We start from the raw sequence: 22265 nt of genomic DNA on the forward strand, positions 1-22265 counted from the left end.
AGACACGACAGGCACGGCTGAGACGCAGGACAGGCGGGCACGGCTTGGAGACGCAGGACAGGCGGGCACGGCTTGGAGACGCAGGACAGGCGGGCACGGCTTGGAGACGCAGGACAGGCGGGCACGGCTTGGAGACGCAGGACAGGCGGGCACGGCTTGGAGACGCAGGACAGGCGGGCACAGCTTGGAGACGCAGGACAGGCGGGCATGGCTTGGAGACGCAGGACAGGCGGGCACAGCTTGGAGACACAGGACAGGCGGGCACGGCTTGGAGACACAGGACAGGCGGGCACGGCTTGGAGACACAGGACAGGCGGGCACGGCTTGGAGACACAGGACAGGCGGGCACGGCTTGGAGACACAGGACAGGCGGGCACGGCTTGGAGACACAGGACAGGCGGGCACGGCTTGGAGACACAGGACAGGCGGGCACGGCTTGGAGACACAGGACAGGCGGGCACGGCTTGGAGACACAGGACAGGCGGGCACGGCTTGGAGACACAGGACAGGCGGGCACGGCTTGGAGACACAGGACAGGCGGGCACGGCTTGGAGACACAGGACAGGCGGGCACGGCTTGGAGACACAGGACAGGCGGGCACGGCTTGGAGACACAGGACAGGCGGGCACGGCTTGGAGTCACAGGACAGATTGGCGTGGTATGAGAAGGGGCAGGTAGGGACCTGTTCACACAGCAGGTGTAGGCAGGAGGGAGTGGTGTATGAGAGAACAGGTTTGGACCTGTTCACACAAGAGGTGCAGGTATGGATATAGGCAGGAAGGAGTGGAATATGAAGGAACAGGTTTGGACCTGTTCACACAGGAGGTGCAGGTAGGCAGAGCCGCAGGAGTGCGGGGCAGGCAGAGCCGCAGGAGTGCGGGGCAGGCAGACAGAGCGGCTAGAGTGCAGATGCACAGATAAAGCTGCGAGGGTGCAGATGCACAGATAAAGCTGCGAGGGTGCAGATGCACAGATAATGCTGCGAGGTTGCAGATGCACAGATAAAGCTGCGAGGACACAAGGAAAGACACGGCAGAGAAGGAACCACAAACAAAGAGACTGACAGAGGTAAGACTGAGTTCAGACAGAGACACCGGGACAAAGACACAGGGACCAGGATATTCTGCCTCCTGGCAGGCGGACAGAGAACAGACAAGGCACTGGGAAACAAGACTCAAGGACCAGGATATTCTGCCTCCTGGCAGGCGGACAAGATACAAAGCGAGACAAAAAGAGTATTCCTACAGAGAAGGAGATACACAGAACAGGGCCTGGCTTCCTCAGCAGCAAGATACTAACTGAGTATAGACATTGCACAGGCAAAGGTCAGTGGGTGTGGCGAAACTAAATAGTCAAGGGCTCTAGGTGATTGGTAAGGGACAGATTACACAGGTGCACCTTGACTGCATAAGAACCAGAGAGTTCAGGCGCCGCCCCCTATACACACAGTCTGGAAACATGGAGAGCAGAGGCAGAGCTGGCAACAGACAGAATTCACAGCATGGCTTGAAGCAGAAAGTAAGTTGGTGTGCGGGGGATGGGAGGCCATGCAGTGATGCCAGCAGGGTTGTTACACAAGTGCTGCTCATCTACCACTCATCTCGCCAAGGATTGTAAGGGCAGAGTAAAATGCACAGAATGTGGCACCACAGATCATAACACTGCCCTACACCCTGGCCCAGCTCCATGGAGTGCACAGAACATGCCAGCTGACAGAGAGCATGGCGGGGAGGAAAAGAGCACCGATGCAGCTACGCCAGAGATCACTTCACAATGTACTGAAGTCTGTAAAGGGACAATAGACAGTAGGTCTTGTTCAAAAATATGCATCAGAGTGTACCCAAAGGGCCATAGAGACAAAGCTGTGAGACTGTATGCTATCTCGGATGATTAAAGTAATCGATCCCTGGCCAGATCAACATTCTTTGACCTATTCAACATTAAAGGACCAAGCACTCCTTATTAAAGACGTGCAGGTACTGTGACAACAGCGGCCAGGAAAGCCACTGACTACCAGATTGAGTCCTTAGATCGACAATTCTGCCTGCCACTACCTACAATCATCGAGTGTAATCAGATCCCAGACAACAGGTCTGAAATCCCTACACCAGATGTGGCAATCCATCATGCTCACTAAAAATGCATAGCACACCTCACACCGGAACTCGACCCTCAGGCACAGGTAATACTGCTATTGAGAAGAGATATCCTGCAGGTTCATAAAGTGGTATATCAATGGACTCAACAATGTTCCCTATGCCCAAAAGCTAGACCTAGGATGGGTCATAATAGGAAACGTATGCTTGCGACACATGCACGCCCCATCTTCTGTGACAAGCATGCTAACAAATACACTGGAGAAAGGACGCCCATCTCTGTTTCAACCTTGCAACAACGAGTTCCATGTCAAGGAACTACCACACAGCACCCAACTACCCAATCACTTAATAGACTTCACTCATGACAGCAGTATGGTGTCAGGAAGCTATGAAGATCAGCTGGGGTACCCAGTCTTCCAGAGAACTAAGCAAGACAACCAAGTAGCAATGTCGGTAGAGGATAAGTTGTTCCTGGAGGTAATGGACAAGGGACTCACAAAAGATGAGACCAACAGCTGGGTCGCACCTCTTCCCTTCAGGACCCACAGACCACGTCTACGAAACAACAGAGATCAGGCATTAAAACGTTTCTCCTCTCTCAAACATAATCTGCAAAGGAAGCCAGAGATGAGAGATCACTTCTCCTTCATGTCAAAGATATTTGAGAACTGCCATGCAGAACTAGCTCCCACTCTCAAAGACTCTGAAGAATGATGGTTCCTACCCATGTTTGGGGTATACCACCCTAAGAAACCAGGCCAGATTAGAGTGGTGTTTGACTCTAGTGCTAAGTTTGATGATATCTCCCTGAATGATGTTCTACTGACAGGACCAGATCTCAATAACAAACTACTGGGAGTACTTACGCGTTTCCGTGAGGTGTACCGTTTTCTCTCCCTGGTAGATCTCACAGTTTAGGAGGGACCACAGGTTCTCTATGGGGTTCAGATCAGGTGAACAAGGGGGTCATGTCATTTTTTCTTTTTAGACCTTTACTGGCCAGCCACGCTGTGGAGTATTTGGATGCATGTGTTGAAGCATTGTCCTGCACGAAAATCATGATTTTCTTGAACGATACCGACTTCTTCCTGTACCACTGCTTGAAGAAGGTGTCTTCCAGAAACTGGCAGTAGGTCTGGGAGTTGAGTTTCACTCCATCCTCAACCCGAAAAGGTCCCACAAGTTCATCTTTGATGATACCAGCCCATACCAGTACCCCAACTCCACCTTGCTGGCGTCTGAGTCGGAGTGGAGCTCTCTGCGCTTTACTGATCCAGCCTCGGGCCCATCCATCTGGCCCATCAAGAGTCACTCTCATTTCATCAGTCCATAAAACCTTAGAAAAATCAGTCTTAAGATATTTCTTGGCCCAGTCTTGACGTTTTATCTTATGTTTCTTGTTGAAAGGTGGTTGTTTTTCAGCCTTCCTTACCTTGGCTATGTTCCCGAGTGTGGCACACCTTGTGCTTTTTGATACTCCAGTAACGTTGCAGCTCTGAAATATGGCAAAACTGGTGGCAAATGGCATCTTGGCAGCTTTACGCTTGATTTTCCTCAATTCATGGGCAGTTATTTTACGTCTTTTTTTTTTTATCAACACGCTTCTTCCGACCCTGTTGGATATTTGCCATGAAATGCTTGATTGTTCGGTGATCACGCTTCAAAAGTTTGGCAATTTCAAGACTGCTGCATCCCTCTGCAAGACATCTCACAATTTTTGACTTTTCAGAGTCCGTCAAATCTCTCTTCTGACCCATTTTGCCAAAGGAACGGAAGTTGCCTAATAATTAAGCACACCTTATCTAAGGTGTTGATGTCATTAGACCACACCCCTCCTCATTACAGAGATGCAAATCACCTGATTTACATAATTGGCAGTTGGCTTTCAAGCCTATACAACTTGGAGTAGGACAACATATAAAAAGGACGTGATTGTCATCTATCTTCCCCTCTTCATTTCTATTCTTAACACCTGTCCTGTTTTTTAACCCCTTTCCTACAAAGGACGTAATATTCCGTCCATGTGACCCTGGACCTAACTACCATGGACGGAATATTACGTCCCAGCGATCAGCGGCGCCCACGTGGTCGCGGCCGGGTGTCAGCTAATTATCACAGCTGACACCCGGCACAATGTGTCAGGGGCGGTCACGGACCGCCCCCGACACGTTAACCCCTTGCACACCGCGATCAAACGCGATCGCGGTGTACCGGGGGTTAAAGGGAAGCATCGGCAGGGAGGGGGCTCCCTCCGTGCTTCCCTGAGCCCCCCACGGCAGCGCAATGTGCAGCGCTGCTGCGGGGAGCTCTTTCCCTACAGGCCCCCGGATCCAAGATGGCGACGGGGGCCTGCAGGGAGCTGACTTCCTCACTGCCTGCAAAGCGTAGGCATGAGGAAGTCTGCAGCAGTGCCTGTGACAGATCGCTGATCTGTCACAGTGATCTGTGATGTGACAGATCAGCGATCTGTCACAGGACAGTGATGTCCCACCTGGGACAAGGTAATAAAGTAAAAAAAAAAAGTGTTAAAAATAATTTAAAAAAAAATCGCTAAATAAATTAGTAAAAACAAAAAAAAGAAAATATTCCACAATAAATCCATTTTTTCAAAATAAAAAAAAACAAAAACAATAAAAGTACACATATTTGGTATCACCGCGTCCGTAATGACCTGCCCTATAAAACTGTCCCATTAGTTAACCCCTTTAGCGAACCCCTTAAAAAATAAAAAACGAAGCAAAAAATAATGATTTATCATCATACCACCGAACAAAAAGTGCAATAACGCGCGATCAAAAAGACGCATATAAATATCCATGGTACCGCTGAAAACGTCATCTTGTCCCGCAAAAAACGAGCCGCCATACAGTATCATCCGCAAAAAAATAAAAAAAAGTTATAGCTCGCAGAATAAAGCGATACAAAAATTATTATTTTTTATATAAAATTGTTTTCATTGCAAAAAACCGACAAAACATAAAAAAACGACCTAAATGAGGTATCGCTGTAACCGTACTGACCCGAAGAATAAAACCGCTTTATCAATTTTACCGCACGCGGAACGGTGTAAACGCACCCTGTCATGTCCCACGACTTGGGAAATCATTTAATATTTGCATTGCTTGTGTTGTATCCTTGTTGCTAGGCAGAAGTTTGCCTTTCCCTGTATTTTGTCCCAACTCTCTCCCTGTAGTCCTGTGATGTATGTTTGTTCCCTCCTTCATTCTCCATTTTGTGATCGTCCCTCCATCTGTATGCATCTTCTTACATGTCCTCTGAAGAATATTCCTTTTTACCTGCTGCTTTCATCATAATACAAGAATTTCAGTTAAAGCATCCCTCTTTTCCTGGAGTCTTCTTACATGAGATCGTGGCTGAGTTAAGCTGTCTGATTAATCGGTATGAACATGAGTACAGGTCGATACGGAAGGGGCCCAGAAAGAGAGGTCTATCCAGGTACCATACGTTCTACATATCCATGAGTCAGAATAGTAAAAAGGAATAACCTGCCTTCAGAGACAGTAACTCAAGGTCTGTGCTGAATCTCAGTGGAAAAGGACATTTTCCAGATAGACTGTAACCCAGTTCCAGCCAGACCCCAGCGTGCATAGAAGCCACACGGCAGCTGAGCAGAGAGGAATATAACTCCCATCATTACACAGGACCCTGCAGCTGCTCCAGCATTAGATACAAAGTATCAACTCTGTGCAGAGTCTGTGTATTTCCTGTTGCTGAACAGTGGGAAGTATAACCCCCATCATCAACTCTTCCTGCCTGCAATCTAATCGTGTCTGAAGCAAGGAATACAATGTCCCTACCAGACTTACAAGCACAGGAAAGAGACCCAGACCCCCATCCACCATCTAGCGAAAGGGGAAAACGTACAGTCAAACCCACATGGAAAGTCATGGAGAATTTAGAGACTGCAAAATGTGAATTATATAGTGATGTGTCTTCAGTATGGAAGAAAGTGCTGAGTCATATAGACACTGCATCAAGGCCTGCTTCTCATGAGTTACCACCAGAGGGAGTCCTAGAACAATTATGCACAGCATACCAAATGTATATGGAGAAGAGTGACCAATATATTATTCTCCTGAAGAAACTGAATCTCCCAGAGACTTTAAACGAATTGCAAGGTTTCCAGCAGCTTAATTCTGAAAGGGACTGCACTGTACGTGACATTAAAGCCAGGATAGAGGCTAGAATCGCACGAACACCAGATGCATCAACTCGCTCATCCAAATCATGTAAGCACTCAAAACGTTCATCTAGGTCAAGTTCATCAAAATATTCTACTCTTACTGAGCAGCTTATAAGAGCACGTGCTAAGGCTGAAACTACTAAGGTACAAGCTGCCTTTGCACAAAAGAGAGCAGAAATGGACGCAGCTGTTGCACAAAAGAGAGCAGAAATGGATGCAGCTGCTGCATAAAATAGAGCAGAAATGGATGCTGAAGCGGCACGCATGGAAGCTCTAGAGAAGGAATGTGAGCATGCAACAGCCATGGCAGAATTAAAGGTACTCGAGCAGGCTATCAGTGGGAGTCAAAGAGACAGCGTCAGTTTGTGTGAAATAGAGGCAGAAGACCCTATCGAACGCACAAGAGACTACGTGCTAAGCCAAGATGGCGAACCGCAGATCATTACTAACACTCCTGATGGTGTTGATGCTTCTCCAGAGCACCAGGATGCCGATCCACTTACAGAATCCTGCATTCAAGGTCAGTACAATGCTCCCAAACTTGAACTTCCTTCATATTCCAGTATGCGCCAAAACCCTGCATCTCACCAAACTCCACAGGCTAATACCTACATGCAACCCAATATGCCGGCAGGTCATTATACCCTCGACAACCACACAGTGCCACCTCCACATGTAGCAGAAACTATACCCACCAAACCAGTTGCTGGACTAAATGCATATGCCACTCCATACTTCCCCATGTTTTAAGGCCAAGACGTCTCCACCTCTATGTACAACACCGCTCAGCCTACAATTGTGCATCCTAAGTCAGAAAGAACAAACATGTCCGACTTCGCAAGGTACATGATTCGCCGTGAACTTACTAAAACCGGTCTCACAAGGTTCGACGACCAACCTGAAAATTACAGAGGTTGGAAAAGTGCCTTTAGAACCGTAACTAGTGACCTCGGCATCACTGCTGCGGAAGAGCTGGACCTGCTGATCAGATGGTTAGGACCACAATCCACAGAGCGTGTCAAGAGACTCAGATCTGTACATATCAGTAATCCAACGGCTGGTCTCATGGCTGCATGGGAAAGACTAGAGAGAAACTTTGGCAGTCCAGAAGCCATAGAGGATGCACTGTTCAAGCGACTACAGAGTTTTCCAAAGATATCAAGCAAGGACAATTCAAAGTTCCTAGAGCTCAGTGACCTGCTGTTAGAGCTCCAGCTGGCCAAGGCAGACACCCACCTACCTGGCCTCAGCTACCTGGACACTGCTCGTGGAGTAAACCCCATTATCTCCAAGCTACCATACAATGTAAAAGAGAAGTGGACTGCAATAGGGTCAAAATACAAGAAAGACCATCAAGTGTCATTTCCTCCGTTCTCCTACTTCTGTGAGTTTATAAAAGACATTGCAGAGCGTAAGAACGACCCAAGCTTTTCCTACGGAGAATCCAGTGGCCCAGCTTCACCTCCCTCTAAATACGTGAGCACACACTCGAATGACAGAAACCGCAGGAGTCCAGTTTCAGTGAAGAAGACGGATATTCTTCCCTTACCAACATCAGCCCCAGGCAAGAACAACAAGGGTGAAAAGATAGAGAACCCAAATCGTGAGTGTCCCATCCACAAGAAGCCACATCCCTTAAAAAAGTGCATCGGCTTCAGGAAGAAACCTCTCCAAGAACGCAAGGAACTTCTAAAGAAGTTTGGGGTATGCTACAGATGTTGTGCTTCTACTGAACACCTTGCTAAAGACTGTAAAACTACAATTAAGTGTATGGAGTGTGACAGTGAGGATCACGTACAAGCACTCCACCCATACCGTCCTGACTCTACACGTACTCCTTCCCCCACCACGAGCCATGGCGGGGAGGACGCAGCTCAAACTGCAAGTCATACCACAATATCTTCTTCATGCACAGAAGTCTGCGGAGAAGGTCTCTGGGACAAGTCCTGTGCGAAGATTTGTCTGGTGAACGTATATCCCAACGGTCACCCAGAGAAAGCCGTGAAGGTGTACTTCCTCTTGGATGATCAGAGCAACCGATCACTTGCAAGGTCAGAACTCTTTGATATGTTTAACTTAAAGGGAAATGCTTACCCTTACACCTTAAGTACCTGCAGCGGTGTTACAGAGGTCTCTGGGAGAAGGGCCAGTGGTCTTATAGCGACATCCCTCGACAACACCGTAGAGATACCCTTACCCACACTTGTCGAGTGCAACCAGATTCCATCCAATCGAGAAGAGATCCCAACGCCAGAGGCTGCTCTTCATCACCCACATCTCAAGGGGATAGCAAACAATATACCAGCCCTCAACAACAGCGCAGATATCCTGATTCTGCTTGGCAGAGACATTCTCCGGCTGCACAAGGTACGTCAGCAAATTAATGGACCACACGACGCACCATTTGCCCAACGCTTTGATCTAGGCTGGGTAATTATAGGCAATGTTTGCATACTCAAGATGAAGAGACCTAATAACATCTCCTCTTACAAAACACACATCTTGCCAAATGGTCGCAGCACTCATTTTCAGCCATGCCCACATCATTACTGGGTGAAAGAGAAAGTGAGCAACACCAAGAGGCATCAGGAATCCTTCAACAACATGAACATGCTCCAGCCCTGGGACGAAAACCTCGGGTCAACAGTGTTCGATTCCACAAATGAAGACAACAAGTTAGCACCCACAAGGGAAGATAAAGAATTCATAAAGGTTATGGACAAAGAATTTGTTCAAGATGACTCCAACAGTTGGGTAGCTCCTTTACCCTTTCGTTTCCCAAGAGCGAGGTTGCCGAACAACCTGCAGCAAGCAACTGCAAGGTTCTCATCCTTAAAGCGTACCCTAAAGAGGAAACCAGAGATGGAGAAGCATTTCATTGACTTTATGCAGAACATCTTTGACAAAGATCATGCTGAACCTGCGCCACCACTGAAGGAAGGAGGAGAATGTTGGTACCTTCCATCCTTTGGTGTCTATCACCCTCACAAGCCTAACCAGATCAGAGTGGTGTTTGACTCCAGTGCTCAGTATGAAGGCCTGTCTCTCAACAACCTGCTACTAACTGGACCCAACCTGAACAACAGCCTCCTTGGAGTATTGATCCGCTTCAGACAAGAACCTGTTGCTATAATGGCCGACATTCAGCAGATGTTTCATTGCTTCATCATGAAGGAAGACAGCAGAAACTATCTTAGGTTCCTATGGCACAAAGACAACAATGTCATAGACTACCGGATGAAGGTCCATGTCTTCGGCAACAGTCCTTCACCTGCTGTGGCGATCTACGGACTGAGACGGACAGCCCAGGAAGGTGAGAGAGAGTACGGATCCGATGCTCGTCAATTCGTAGAGAAGAACTTCTACGTAGACGACGGGCTCAAGTCCTTGCCCACAAGTGAAGAGGCAATTGACCTACTCTCCAGGACACAGGAAATGCTATCCACATCAAACCTCAGACTCCACAAGATCATCTCTAACAGTCAAGAGGTAATGAGCGCGCTTCCATCTGAGGACCATGCCACGAACCTAAAGGACCTCAACCTAGGTTCTGATGTTCCTCCCACACAGCGCAGCCTTGGTCTACTGTGGGATATCAAACAGGACACCTTCACCTTCCAGGTGTCGCCCTGTGACAAACCCTTTACCAAACGAGGAGTCCAATCTGTCATAAACAGCATCTACGATCCTTTCGGGTTTGTAGCACCCATCACTATTCAAGGCAAGATACTGTTAAGACAGCTCACTGCCGAGAACACCGATTGGGACACCCCGCTGACGACTCAGAAACAGCAAAAGTGGGAGACATGGAAGAAGTCATTGAAGTTCTTGGAGCAACTCCAAGTCCCACGTTGTTATTCTCCAAGATCATCTTTGGCTGCAATCAGAAGAGAAGTTCATATTTTCTGTGATGCATCTACAGAAGCCATAGCCGCAGTAGCTTATCTGAAGACCTTAGAAGCTAATAAGGTGCATTGTGGTTTTATCCTGGGTAAGGCCAAATTAACCCTGAAGCCTGCACACTCTGTACCCAGACTCGAACTTTGCGCTGCAGTACTGGCAGTAGAAATTGCTGACGTTATAAGAGACGAAATGGACATTGCAATTGATTCCTTTACCTTCTACGGAGACCTTGTTCTCTTAAAAGACAAAGAGGCTCATCGTAACGACTGGCCAATGGGTCTTATCACCAAGGTCATGCCCAGCGAGGACGGAAAGATGCGTAAGACAGAAGTTAAGGTGACAAAAGGGGGCTCTACCCGAACCTTCCTCCGTCCGGTCACCGATCTCATGCTGCTACTGCCAAAGGAGGACGTCACATGAACTGAACATTGCTCCTGGACGTTGCTCACGGCGGGGAGCATACCTCCTCATCCCCCAGTTTTATTGAACATTGACATTTTCCATTGGATTGAACTTTGAACATTGCCATTGGATTGCTGGGTTGGTGGAAGAGTTGGCATGTTTGCGGCTTCCCCAATCCGAAGATGGGTTTAATAGACTTGGACTTATCTTCCGGTGTGATCTACGGGTCAACAACAACGAGTTGGACTTTAAAAATGTTTATTATTGCATGCATGTTTTTCTTTTCTCTTGTTTTTCAGGTTCGAATGACTTCGAAGAATTAAGGACATCGTGAAATCCAAGGATTTCAGACGGGGAGTGTCATGTCCCACGACTTGGGAAATCATTTAATATTTGCATTGCTTGTGTTGTATCCTTGTTGCTAGGCAGAAGTTTGCCTTTCCCTGTATTTTGTCCCAACTCTCTCCCTGTAGTCCTGTGATGTATGTTTGTTCCCTCCTTCATTCTCCATTTTGTGATCGTCCCTCCATCTGTAAGCATCTTCTTACATGTCCTCTGAAGAATATTCCTTTTTACCTGCTGCTTTCATCATAATACAAGAATTTCAGTTAAAGCATCCCTCTTTTCCTGGAGTCTTCTTACATGAGATTGTGGCTGAGTTAAGCTGTCTGATTAATCGGTATGAACGTGAGTACAGGTCGATACGGAAAGGGCCCAGAAAGAGAGGTCTATCCAGGCACCATACGTTCTACATATCCATGAGTCAGAATACCCCCCCCAAAAGAAATTCATGAAACGCTGGTTTTTGTTCATTCTGCGTCCCAAAAATCGGAATAAAAAGCGATCAAAAAATGTCACGTGCCCGAAAATGGTACCAATAAAAACGTCAACTCGTCCCGCAAAAAATAAGACCTCACATGACTCGGTGGGTCAAAATACGGAAAAATTATAGCTCACAATATGTGATGATGCAAAAACTATTTTTACAATAAAAAGCGTCTTTTAGCGTGCGACAGCTGCCAAACATAAAAACCGCCATAAATAGTAAATCAAACCCCCCGTTATCACCCCCTTAGTTAGGGAAAAATAATAAAACTAAAAGAAAATGTATTTATTTCCATTTTCCCGCCAGGGCTAGGGCTATGGTTAGGGCTAGGGCTCAGATTAGGGTTACGGGTGTGTTGAGGTTAGGGTTGGAGTTATAATTGGGGGGTTTCCACTGTTTGGGCACATCAGGTGCTCTCCAAAGGCAACATGGCGTCTGATCTCAATTCCAGCCAATTCTGCGTTGAAAAAGTCAAATGGTGCTCCTTCCCTTCCAAGCTCTGCCATGCGCCCAAACAGTGTTTTACCCCCACATGTAGGGTATCAGCCTACTCAGGACAAATTACAAAACAACTTTTGGGGTCCAATTTCTCCTGTTACCCTTAGGAAAATAAAAAATTGGGGGCAAAAATATAATTTTGCGGAAAAAAATGTTTTTTTTATTTTCACGCCCAGGCGTTATAAACTTCTGTGAAGCACTTGGGGGTTCAAAGTGCTCTCCACACATCTAGATAAGCTCCGTGGGGGGGTCTAGTTTCCAAAATGGGGTCACTTGTGGGGAGTTTCAATAGTTTAGGTACATCAGGGGCTCTCCAAACGCACATGACACCCGCAGACCAATCCATCAAAGTCTGCATTCCAAAACGTCACTACTTCCCTTCCGAGCCCCGACGTGTGCCCATACAGTAGTTTTCTCCCACATATGAGGTATCAGCGTACTCAGGACAAATTGGACAACAACTTTTGGGGTCCAATTTCTCCTGTTACCCTTGGGAAAATAAAAAAATTGGGGACTAATTGATCATGTTTGTGGAAAAAATACGATTTTTTTATTTTCATGCCTGGGCATTATAAACTTCTGTGAAGCCCTTGGAGGTTCAAAGTGCTCACTACACATCTAGATAAGTTCCTCAGGGGGTCTAGTTTCCAAAATGGGATCATTTGTGGGGGGTTTCCACTGTTTAGGTACATTAGGGGCTCTCCAAAGGCAACATGACACTCACAGACCATTCCATCAAAGTCTGCATTCCAAAACGTCACTACTTCCCTTCCGAGCCCCGACGTGTCCCCATACAGTAGTTTTCTCCCACATATGGGGTGTCAGCGTACTCAGGACAAATTGGACAACAACTTTTGGGGTCCAATTTCTCCTGTTACCCTTGGGAAAATAAAAAAATGGGGACTAAAAGATGATGTTTGTGGAAAAAATACGATTTTTTTACTTTCACGCCCGGACGTTATAAACTTCAGTGAAGCACTGGGGGGTTCAAAGTGCTCACCACACATCTAGATAAGTTCCTTGGGGGGTCTAGTTTCCAAAATGGTGTCATTTGTGGGGGGTTTCTACTGTTTTGGTACATCAGGGGCTTTCCTAACGCGACATGGTGTCCGATCTCAATTCCAGCCAAAAACGTCAAATGGCGCTGCTTCCCTTCCGAGCTCTGCCATGCACCCAAATAGTGGTTTACACCCACATGTGGGGTATCAGCGTACTCAGGATAAATTGCACAATATCTTTTAGGGTCCTGTTACTTTTGGAAAAATAAGAATTGAGGGTGAAAAGATCATTTTTGTGGAAAAAATATGATTTTTTAATTGTACTGCTGTACGTTATAAACTTCTGTGAAGCCCTTGGGGGTTCAAAGTTCTCACCACACATCTAGATAAGTTCCTTTGGGGGTCTAGATTCCAAAATGGTGTCATTTGTGGGGGGTTTCCACTGTTTTGGTACATCAGGGGTTTTCCAATCTCGACATGGTGTCCGATCTCAATTCTAGCCAAAAACGTCAAATGGCACTGCTTCCCTTCCGAGCTCTGCTATGCGCCCAAATAGTCATTTACCCCCACATGTGGGGTATCAGCGTACTCAGGACAAATTGCACAATAACTTTTAGGGTCCTGTTACCCTTGGAAAAATAAGAATTGAGGGTGAAAAGATCATTTTTGTGGAAAAAATATGATTTTTTAATTGTACCGCTGTACATTATAAACTTCTGTGAAGCCCTTGTGGGTTCAAAGTTCTCACCACATATCTAGATAAGTTCCTTGGGGGGTCTAGTTTCCAAAATGGGGTCACTTGGGGGGTTTCCACTGTTTAGGTACATCAGGGGCTCTCCAAACGTGACATGGCGTCCGATCTGAATTCCAGCCAATTTTGCATTGAAAAAGTCAAACGGCGCTCCTTCCCTACTGAGGTCTGCCATGCGCCGAAGCAGTGGTTCCCCCCCACATATCAGGTATCAGCGTACTCAGGACAAATTGCACAATAACTTTTGCAGTCCAATTTCTCCTGTTACCCTTGGTAAAATAAAGAAAATTGAACCTGAAGTATTTTTTTTGTGAAAAAAAGTTAAATGTTCATTTTTTTTTTAATATTCAAAAAATTCCTGTGACGCACCTAAAGGGTTAATAAACTTCTTGAATGTGGTTTTAAGCACCTTAAGGGGTGCAGTTTTTAGAATGGTGTCACTTTTGGGTATTTTCTATCATATAGACCCCTCAAAGTGGCTTCAAATGTGAAGTGGTCCCTAAAAATAAAATGGTGTTGCAAAAATGAGAAATCGCTGGTCAATTTTTAACCCTTATAACTTCCTAAAAAAAAAAAATTTTGGTTCCAAAATTGTGCTGATGTAAAGTAAACATGTGGGAAATGTTATGTATTAAGTTTTTTGTGTGCCATATCTCTGTGATTTAAGGGCATAAAAATTCAGTTGGAAAATTGCGAAATTTTCAAAATTTTCGCCAAATTTCCATTTTTTTCACAAATAAACGCATGTTATTTGAATGCAATTTTACCACTAACATGAAGTACAATATGTCACGAGAAAACAATGTCAGAATCACCGGGATCCATGGAAGCGTTCCAGAGTTATGACCTCATAAAGGTACAGTGGTCAGAATTGTAAAAATTGGCCCGGGAGTTAACGTGCAAACCACCCTTGGTAGTGAAGGGGTTAATATTAGGGCTATATGCCTGTGTTTTTTATGTAAACGAGTGGATTAATAAAGATTTTTGCATTTTATTACTTACAAGACTGCCTTCCATTTTAAATACATTTTGATTTTTCTGAGGGCTTTTATGCTCTGATTATGCATATAGGATTACATGTCATTTGGTTTTGTAGTTTACAGATCTGGACAGTTAAGGGTCAGCATCTCCTAATTTGTGTTGGTAGGTAGATTTCCCAGAGTAAGCTCTATAGAAAAGAGCTTTCAGTACCCAAAGTCATTTGAATAGTTTTTGGTGGAGGGGAATATTGTGGTCTAGAGGCAAAATTGTGATCACACGATTGTGATACAGCCGGACTACACCACCAATAAAGCAGCCACAGCCGGTGACTGAGAAGAATCTGTGACTTCTCTGCATTTAGTGGTTACTGCTCACCTGGGTAGTCATATGTAGGAATCTCCTCTTTACACCATTCATCACCCCTCACATATGTCTCTGTAGTATTAATATGGGTCAGATCTTCACCCTGAAACAAATATTGTAAAAGTCACAGACAGATGGAGAAGTCACATCTATGATCAGCTCTAATCCTGCCATCTCCACCGTTCTCATTACACTAGTATAAAACATATAATACTGGTGGATAAAACAAGACTGAGCACAAGACCTTCACAGCCGTCTACACATCATAGGGGAGATCTCCTGACACCTTCTCTCCATCTACCTGATGATCCTGAGGAACATTGGGATCTTCTTGTTTACAGTCCTGCGAAAGAAGAGGATGGGGACATCTCTCTGGTGTTGTCCTCTTACTGGATAGATCTGGAGGAAATACATACAGGGACTGAATTCATTCTTTACATACAGATAATTATAGGCCGTGTGTATTTAGTCCTGTCTATTACCTGGTGATGTGAGGGGCTGGGGAACCTCCATCATGACATCCTTGTACAGATCTTTGTGTCCTTCTAAATACTCCCACTCCTCCATGGAGAAATAGACGGCGACATCCTGACACCTTATAGGAACCTGACACATACAATGATACCGTCATCCCCCTGATCCCTTCATAGCGTTACTGTATAATGTCCCAGCATTCCCAGCAGTGTCACCTCTCCAGTCAGCAGCTCAATCATCTTGTAGGCGAGTTCTAGAATCTTCTGGTCATTGATGTCCTCATGTATCAGGGAGTGAGGTGGAGGCCCCGTGATTGGGCTCAGGGGTCTTCCCCATCCCTCAGACACAGGGTCCTGACAGCGCTCACTAGAGGTCTTCTTCACTACTGTGTAATCCTGGTTATGGAGAGACACATTAATAAATCTCACTACAGACATTTCCAGAGTCCTCACCTCTCCAGTTCTGTCCATCTGTTATTCCCATAGATCAGAATGATGTAATGTGACGTCATCAGAATCTCTCACCTCTCCAGTAAGCCGGAAGAGGATCTCTAGGGTGAGGTGTAATATCCTCTCCACCATCTTGTCTCTGTCCATATCCATCTTTGATGTGTAAATCAGGAAAATTCTCTTTTGTAGAAGATCTTCACTGAGAGGATCCGATATTGTAGAGACCTGAATGAGAAGAAGATGAGCCGATGTAACATCATAAAAATCCTGTGTAATAATACAATTACTGGACATAATAAGGGAAACATATGAGATTATTTTACAGTATTTAGTTTTCTTCTTTACATCTGTAATAAAACACACACACACACACATATATTATTAGCAGAGGTGAGGGCAGAAATCTGCCCTCACCTCTGCTAATCAGGCCTACTTCACAACCCTTGTATCTTCCCTATCCTATAATCCCAAACAGTTATTCAAAACTTTTAACTCCCTCCTCCGCCCCCTCCAACCTTCCTCATCTCAGCTGAGGACTTTGCCACACACTTCAAAAAAATAAGATCGACCAAACAAGGCAAGTCTTCATTGTTCAACCACCACAACCCCTTTGTATACCAGACCAATGCCCAAAACCCATAACCTCCCTATCTAACATCACTGAAAGGGAGCTTAATCGCCTCTTCTCCAAATCGCACCTCACAACCTGTGCACTTGACCCCATCCCATCCCACCTCCTCCCCAACCAAACCACCACACTTATCCTATCCCTAACCCACCTCTTCAACCTATCGCTAACGTCCGGTACCTTCCCTTCTGCTTTTAAACATGACACAATCACGCCTATCCTTAAAAAAAGCCAACCCTCGACCCAACCGCTATGTCCAACTATCGCCCAATATTACTGCTCCCATTCGCTTCCAAACTCCTGGAGATGCACGTCCACGCTGAACTTTCCTCCCACCTCTCATCTAACTTGCTCTTTGACAATCTACAATCTGGTTTCCGCCCCATCACTCCACTGAGACAGCCCTGACCAAAATTACTAACGACTTACTTACAGCCAAAGCAAACGGACAATACTCTATACTCCTGCTTCTAGACCTGTCCTCTGCATTCGACACAGTTGACCACTGCCTCCTACTACAGATTCTCTCCTCCTTTGGCATCAAAGACCTCGCCCTATACTGGATCTTCTCATACCTTTCAAACCGCACATTCAGCATCTCCCACTCCCACACTACCTCCTCATCCCACCCTCTCTCTGCTGAAGTCCCCCAAGGCTCTGTTCTAGGACCCCTACTCTTCTCAATCTATACACTTGGCCTGGGTCAACTCAAAGTCCCAAGGATTCCAGTATCACCTTTATGCTGACGACACTCAGATCTACCTCTCTGGCCCAGACGTCACCTCTCTGCTGTCCAGAATCCCGGAGTGTCTTTCAGCCATATATTCCTTCTCCTCTCGCTTTCTCAAGCTCAATGTGGACAACCCGCAGAGCCCCACTCCTCATAGAGAATGGAGCCTCCGGCACCTACCTCCACCCGCAGAGCCGCACTCCACATAGAGAATAATGGAGCCTCCAGCACCGACCTCCACCCGCAGAGCCACACTCCACATAGAGAATAATGGAGCCTCCGGCACCTACCTCCACCCGCAGAGCCGCACTCCACATAGAGAATATCGGAGCCTCCTGCACCGACCTCCACCCGCAGAGCCGCACTCCACATAGAGAATAACGGAGCCTCCGGCACCTACCTCCACCCGCAGAGCCGCACTCCACATAGAGAATAACGGAGCCTCCGGCACCTACCTCCACCCGCAGAGCCGCACTCCACATAGAGAATAATGGAGCCTCCGGCACCTACCTCCACCCGCAGAGCCGCACTCCACATAGAGAATAATGGAGCCTCCGGCACCTACCTCCACCCGCAGAGCCGCACTCCACATAGAGAATAATGGAGCCTCCAGCACCGACCTCCACCCGCAGAGCCGCACTCCACATAGAGAATAATGGAGCCTCCGGCACCTACCTCCACCCGCACTCCACATAGAGAATAATGGAGCCTCCTGCACTGACCTCCACCCGCAGAGCCGCACTCCACATAGAGAATAATGGAGCCTCCTGCACCGACCTCCACCCGCAGAGCCGCACTCCACATAGAGAATAACGGAGCCTCCGGCACCTACCTCCACCCGCAGAGCCGCACTCCACATAGAGAATAATGGAGCCTCCAGCACCGACCTCCACCCGCAGAGCCACACTCCTCATAGAGAATAACGGAGCCTCCGGCACCTACCTCCACCCGCAGAGCCGCACTCCACATAGAGAATAATGGAGCCTCCGGCACCTACCTCCACCCGCAGAGCCGCACTCCACATAGAGAATAACGGAGCCTCCGGCACCGACCTCCACCCGCAGAGCTGCACTCCACATAGAGAATAATGGAGCCTCCGGCACCTACCTTCACCCGCAGGGCCACACTCCACATAGATAATAATGGAGCCTCCAGCACCGACCTCCACCCGCAGAGCCACACTCCACATAGAGAATAATGGAGCCTCCGGCACCGACCTCCACCCGCAGAGCCACACTCCACATAGAGAATAATGGGGCCTCCGGCACCGACCTCCACCCGCAGAGCAGCACTCCACATAGAGAATAATGGAGCCTCCAGCACCTACTTCCTCTCGCAGAGCCACACCCTGCACATGGCTGCTCTGTGCGCACAGGACCTGTGATGAGGTCACAGGAGGGGAGGAGTCAGGGGTCACATGATCAAGGGCCTCAGTGTGTGCAGGACTCTGCTGTGCTGGTTGTCCTGGCGCTGGATGAGGGGAAGTCTATGTGTGGGGTCAGGAGGGGTTTATAGGGTGGATGTAGCAGGGCCGTGTGTGTGCGAGGGGTACGGAGCTGCATGTGTACAAGGTGTACGGAGCGGAGCCATATGTGTACGAGGTGTACGGAGCGGAGCCGTGTGGTAAAGCAGGTGCACAGGATGCAGTGACGAGACATGAGACGGTCTGGTGTTTATAGTAATACAGTAACTTTTATAGGTAACTACCTGCAGGAGTTAAGCAACCGAACAAATAACAGGAATTGTCCTCGCAGGGACTCAATACAAGCCAACACGGAAATCTAAGAACACAACTAAATCCGGCAGAGCCGGTCACTATAGCGCCGCTGTATCGCCGACTACGGGTCCTTAACTATACAGTGTCACTTAACCGGCTCAACGTCCCTCGGCGTCCCGGACGATGGTTCCTCGGCGTAGCAGCCGCTGGGCTCAGCCGCTGAAGATCTTTCGTAGTCTTTGAGCATTCCAACGCTCGAGTGAAGCTGGGGCACAACAGGCCCAGGAGGAGTCCTCGGACAAATGGGCCGCAGCCCCCGGATAGGGGCAAGTAGCGGGGTGGCGGCTGGCAGGCCACCTGCGCAGCCAGCGACTGCAATGGAGGACCCGTGGCGAGCAACAGCCTGACCCTTGCCGCGGGCTGGAGCGGGACAGTGGTGGCCGCCGATGGCACAGAACTAGCTGTGGCCACGGGTAGAAGCGGGGTGGCAGCGGGAGACAGGCCGCAGCCTCAGGCTGAAGTGAGGCGGCAGCGGCCGCTGGTGTCTGTGGGCAGGAGCGAGGCGGCAACGGCCGCGAGTGACCGTGGGCTGGAGGAAGGAGGCAGCCGCAACCGCGGGCAGGAGCGAGACGGCAATGGCCGCTGGTCAACGCATGGCAGCAGTTCTCGGACGGTCGTCTTGGCGCCGTCCCACTGATGTCCAGGGGGAGTATCTCTCCTGTCTCTGGCCTCCTTCCTAGTTCTGGTAAGTCGCTCTGACTCTCAGTCGCTCCCACGATCTCCTGCTCCTTCTGTCTCATTCTGCTGACTCACTGTGACTCTCGTTCCCCTCCCCTTTTATATTGGCTCCTCCTCCAGTCCACCTGTCAGTCTCCACGGTCCGTCCCTGAACTCTATGCCCCGGAAACAGTTTCCCCCGCCACCCAGGTGACGTTCCCCTTGGTTCTGACCCGGACATTCGGCGGGGACCCTCACTCCCACATCCTTTGTTTTTACTGGGTGTGCAGAGCGGAGCCGCCTGTGTACGAGGTGTACGGAGCGGAGGCATGTGTGTGTGAGATGTATGGAGTGGAGCCGTGTGTATACGGGGTGTACAGAGTGGAGCTGCATGTGTGTGTGGTGTCTGGAGCGGAGCTGTGTGTGTATGAGGTGTATGGAGTGAAGCCTTGTGTGTACGGGGTGTAAGGAGCGGAGCTGTATGTGCGAGGTGTGCGGAGCAGTGTGTGTACGAGGTGTACGGAGCGGAGCCGTGTGTGTACGGGGTGTACGGAGCGGAGCCGCATGTGTGCTAGGTGTCCGGAGCAGAGCCGTGTGTGTACGAGGTGTATGGAATGGAGCCGCGTGTGTACGAGGTGTACGGAGCGGAGCCGTGTGTGTGTGAGATGTATGGTGTGGAGCCGTGTGTATACGGGATGTACAGAGTGGAGCTGCATGTGTGAGAGGTGTCTGGAGCGGAGCCGTGTGTGTATGAGGTGTATGGAGTGAAGCCATGTGTGTACGGGGTGTACGGAGCGGAGCTGTATGTGCGAGGTGTGCGGAGCAGTGTGTGTACGAGGTGTACGGAGCGGAGCCGTGGGTGTACGGAGTGGAGCCGTGTGTGTACGGGGTGTACGGAGCGGAGCCGCATGTGTGCGAGGTGTCCGGAGCAGAGCCGTGTGTGTACGAGGTGTATGGAATGGAGCCGCGTGTGTACAGGGTGTACGGAGTGGAGCTGCATGTGTGCGAGGTGTCCAGAGCAGAGCCGTGTGTGTACGAGGTGTATGAAGTGGAGCCGTGTGTATACGGGGTGTACAGAGTGGAGCTGCATGTGTGAGAAGTGTCCGGAGCAGAGCCGTGTGTGTACGAGGTGTATGGAGTGGAGCCGTGTGTGTACGAGGTGTCCGGAGCGGAGCCGCGTGTGTACGAGGTGTACGGAGCGGAGCCGTGTGTGTACGAGGTGTCCGGAGCGGAGCCGCGTGTGTACGAGGTGTACGGAGCGGAGCAGTGTGTATACTCAGTGTGCGAGGTGTCTCCTGTTCTGATTATTATTGAAAATCTGTGGCTAGACCTCAAAATAGTAGTGCATGTAAGAAGTTTCCAAGGAAGAATGGATGAAAATTCCTCAAATAAGAATTGAAAGTCTCTTGTCTGGCTACAAAAAGCGTTCACAAGCTGTGATACTTTGAAAAGGGGGTGCTACTAGGTACTAACCATGCAGTGTGCCCAAAGATTTGCATTAGCCCTCTTTCCTTTGTGTAATTTTTAAAATGTAAATCTACAGGTGCTCACAAAATTAGAATATCATCAAAAAGTTAATTTATTTCAGTTCTTCAATGCAAAAAGTGAAGCTCTTATATTATATAGTCATTACAAACAAGGTGATTTATTTCACGTGTTTATCTATATACCTAATTTGGATGTGTCCGTGTGTCTGTGCGCCATGAGTCATCCACAGCCCAACAGTAACTTAGGTATCCATAGTTACTACCACTAGCAGCTAACTGACTATATGCGTGGGCGTAACCATGGATACCTAAGTACTGTAAGACCCTGTATAGGAGTTAAGTGACATATCTAATAAGGAGAGGAGCTCTCCCTGGTGCCGAGTTAAGGCAAAAGCCTTTTTTGCATTATAGCAAAAAATATAAAACCGAATTTATGGAGGATTTCACCAGGCGGTATACTCCAGAAATTGCTGAGCAACCGGCTCTTTGTGATATTAATGAAGTGCTCTTAAGCAATAAAAAGTCCTGTGCTGACTACGGATTGCTAACTCCAGTAAATGTTCCACATGAAATACTGGACCAACTGAATTATGCTGTAATAAAGCAGGAGGCTCAGCAATTGAAAGCTATGCCTAATGAAGCTCAGAAATCAGCTTTCGATGCAATTATGCAAGCAGTCAATGCTGCATCACAGCCAGACGACACTAGTTCACACTGTTTTTTTCTAGATGGCCCAGGAAGCAGTTGGAAGACATTTTTGTACAACTGCTTGCACAAGATACTACAAGCAGAAAAGATGTCTATTTGCTCTGTAGCCTCTACTGGATTGGCGGCTACATTACTACAAAATGCAAACAAAGAGCACAGAATGACAAAGGTGCAAAAATACCTTGCAGTAAGACATATGACAGTAGTCAGCAAGTGCTGATAAAAGGTAATAACAAATACAGGGCATTTAGTCGATACTTTTTTTGCAAAAAAATGTATGCCAAGCTGCTCCACCTCGTCAAGGTAACCCGTATCGAAGCAGTCCCTATC

General features: G+C 47.8%; 1 protein-coding gene across 1 annotated transcript in view; it reads right to left on the reverse strand.

The window, feature by feature from the left end:
* Nucleotides 1–22265, reverse strand: part of LOC141059269 (uncharacterized) — a 1095346-nt gene that overhangs the window by 553096 nt on the left and 519985 nt on the right. Inside the window, 2 exon segments of the mRNA XM_073555586.1 lie at nt 15508–15631; nt 15715–15894. Of these exon segments, the coding sequence (XP_073411687.1) occupies nt 15508–15631; nt 15715–15894 (304 nt within the window).

Source organism: Dendrobates tinctorius, unplaced genomic scaffold, assembly GCF_039654945.1.
Source record: "Dendrobates tinctorius isolate UK_male_01 unplaced genomic scaffold, ASM3965494v1 ptg000226l, whole genome shotgun sequence".
NCBI classification, from domain to species: domain Eukaryota; kingdom Metazoa; phylum Chordata; class Amphibia; order Anura; family Dendrobatidae; genus Dendrobates; species Dendrobates tinctorius.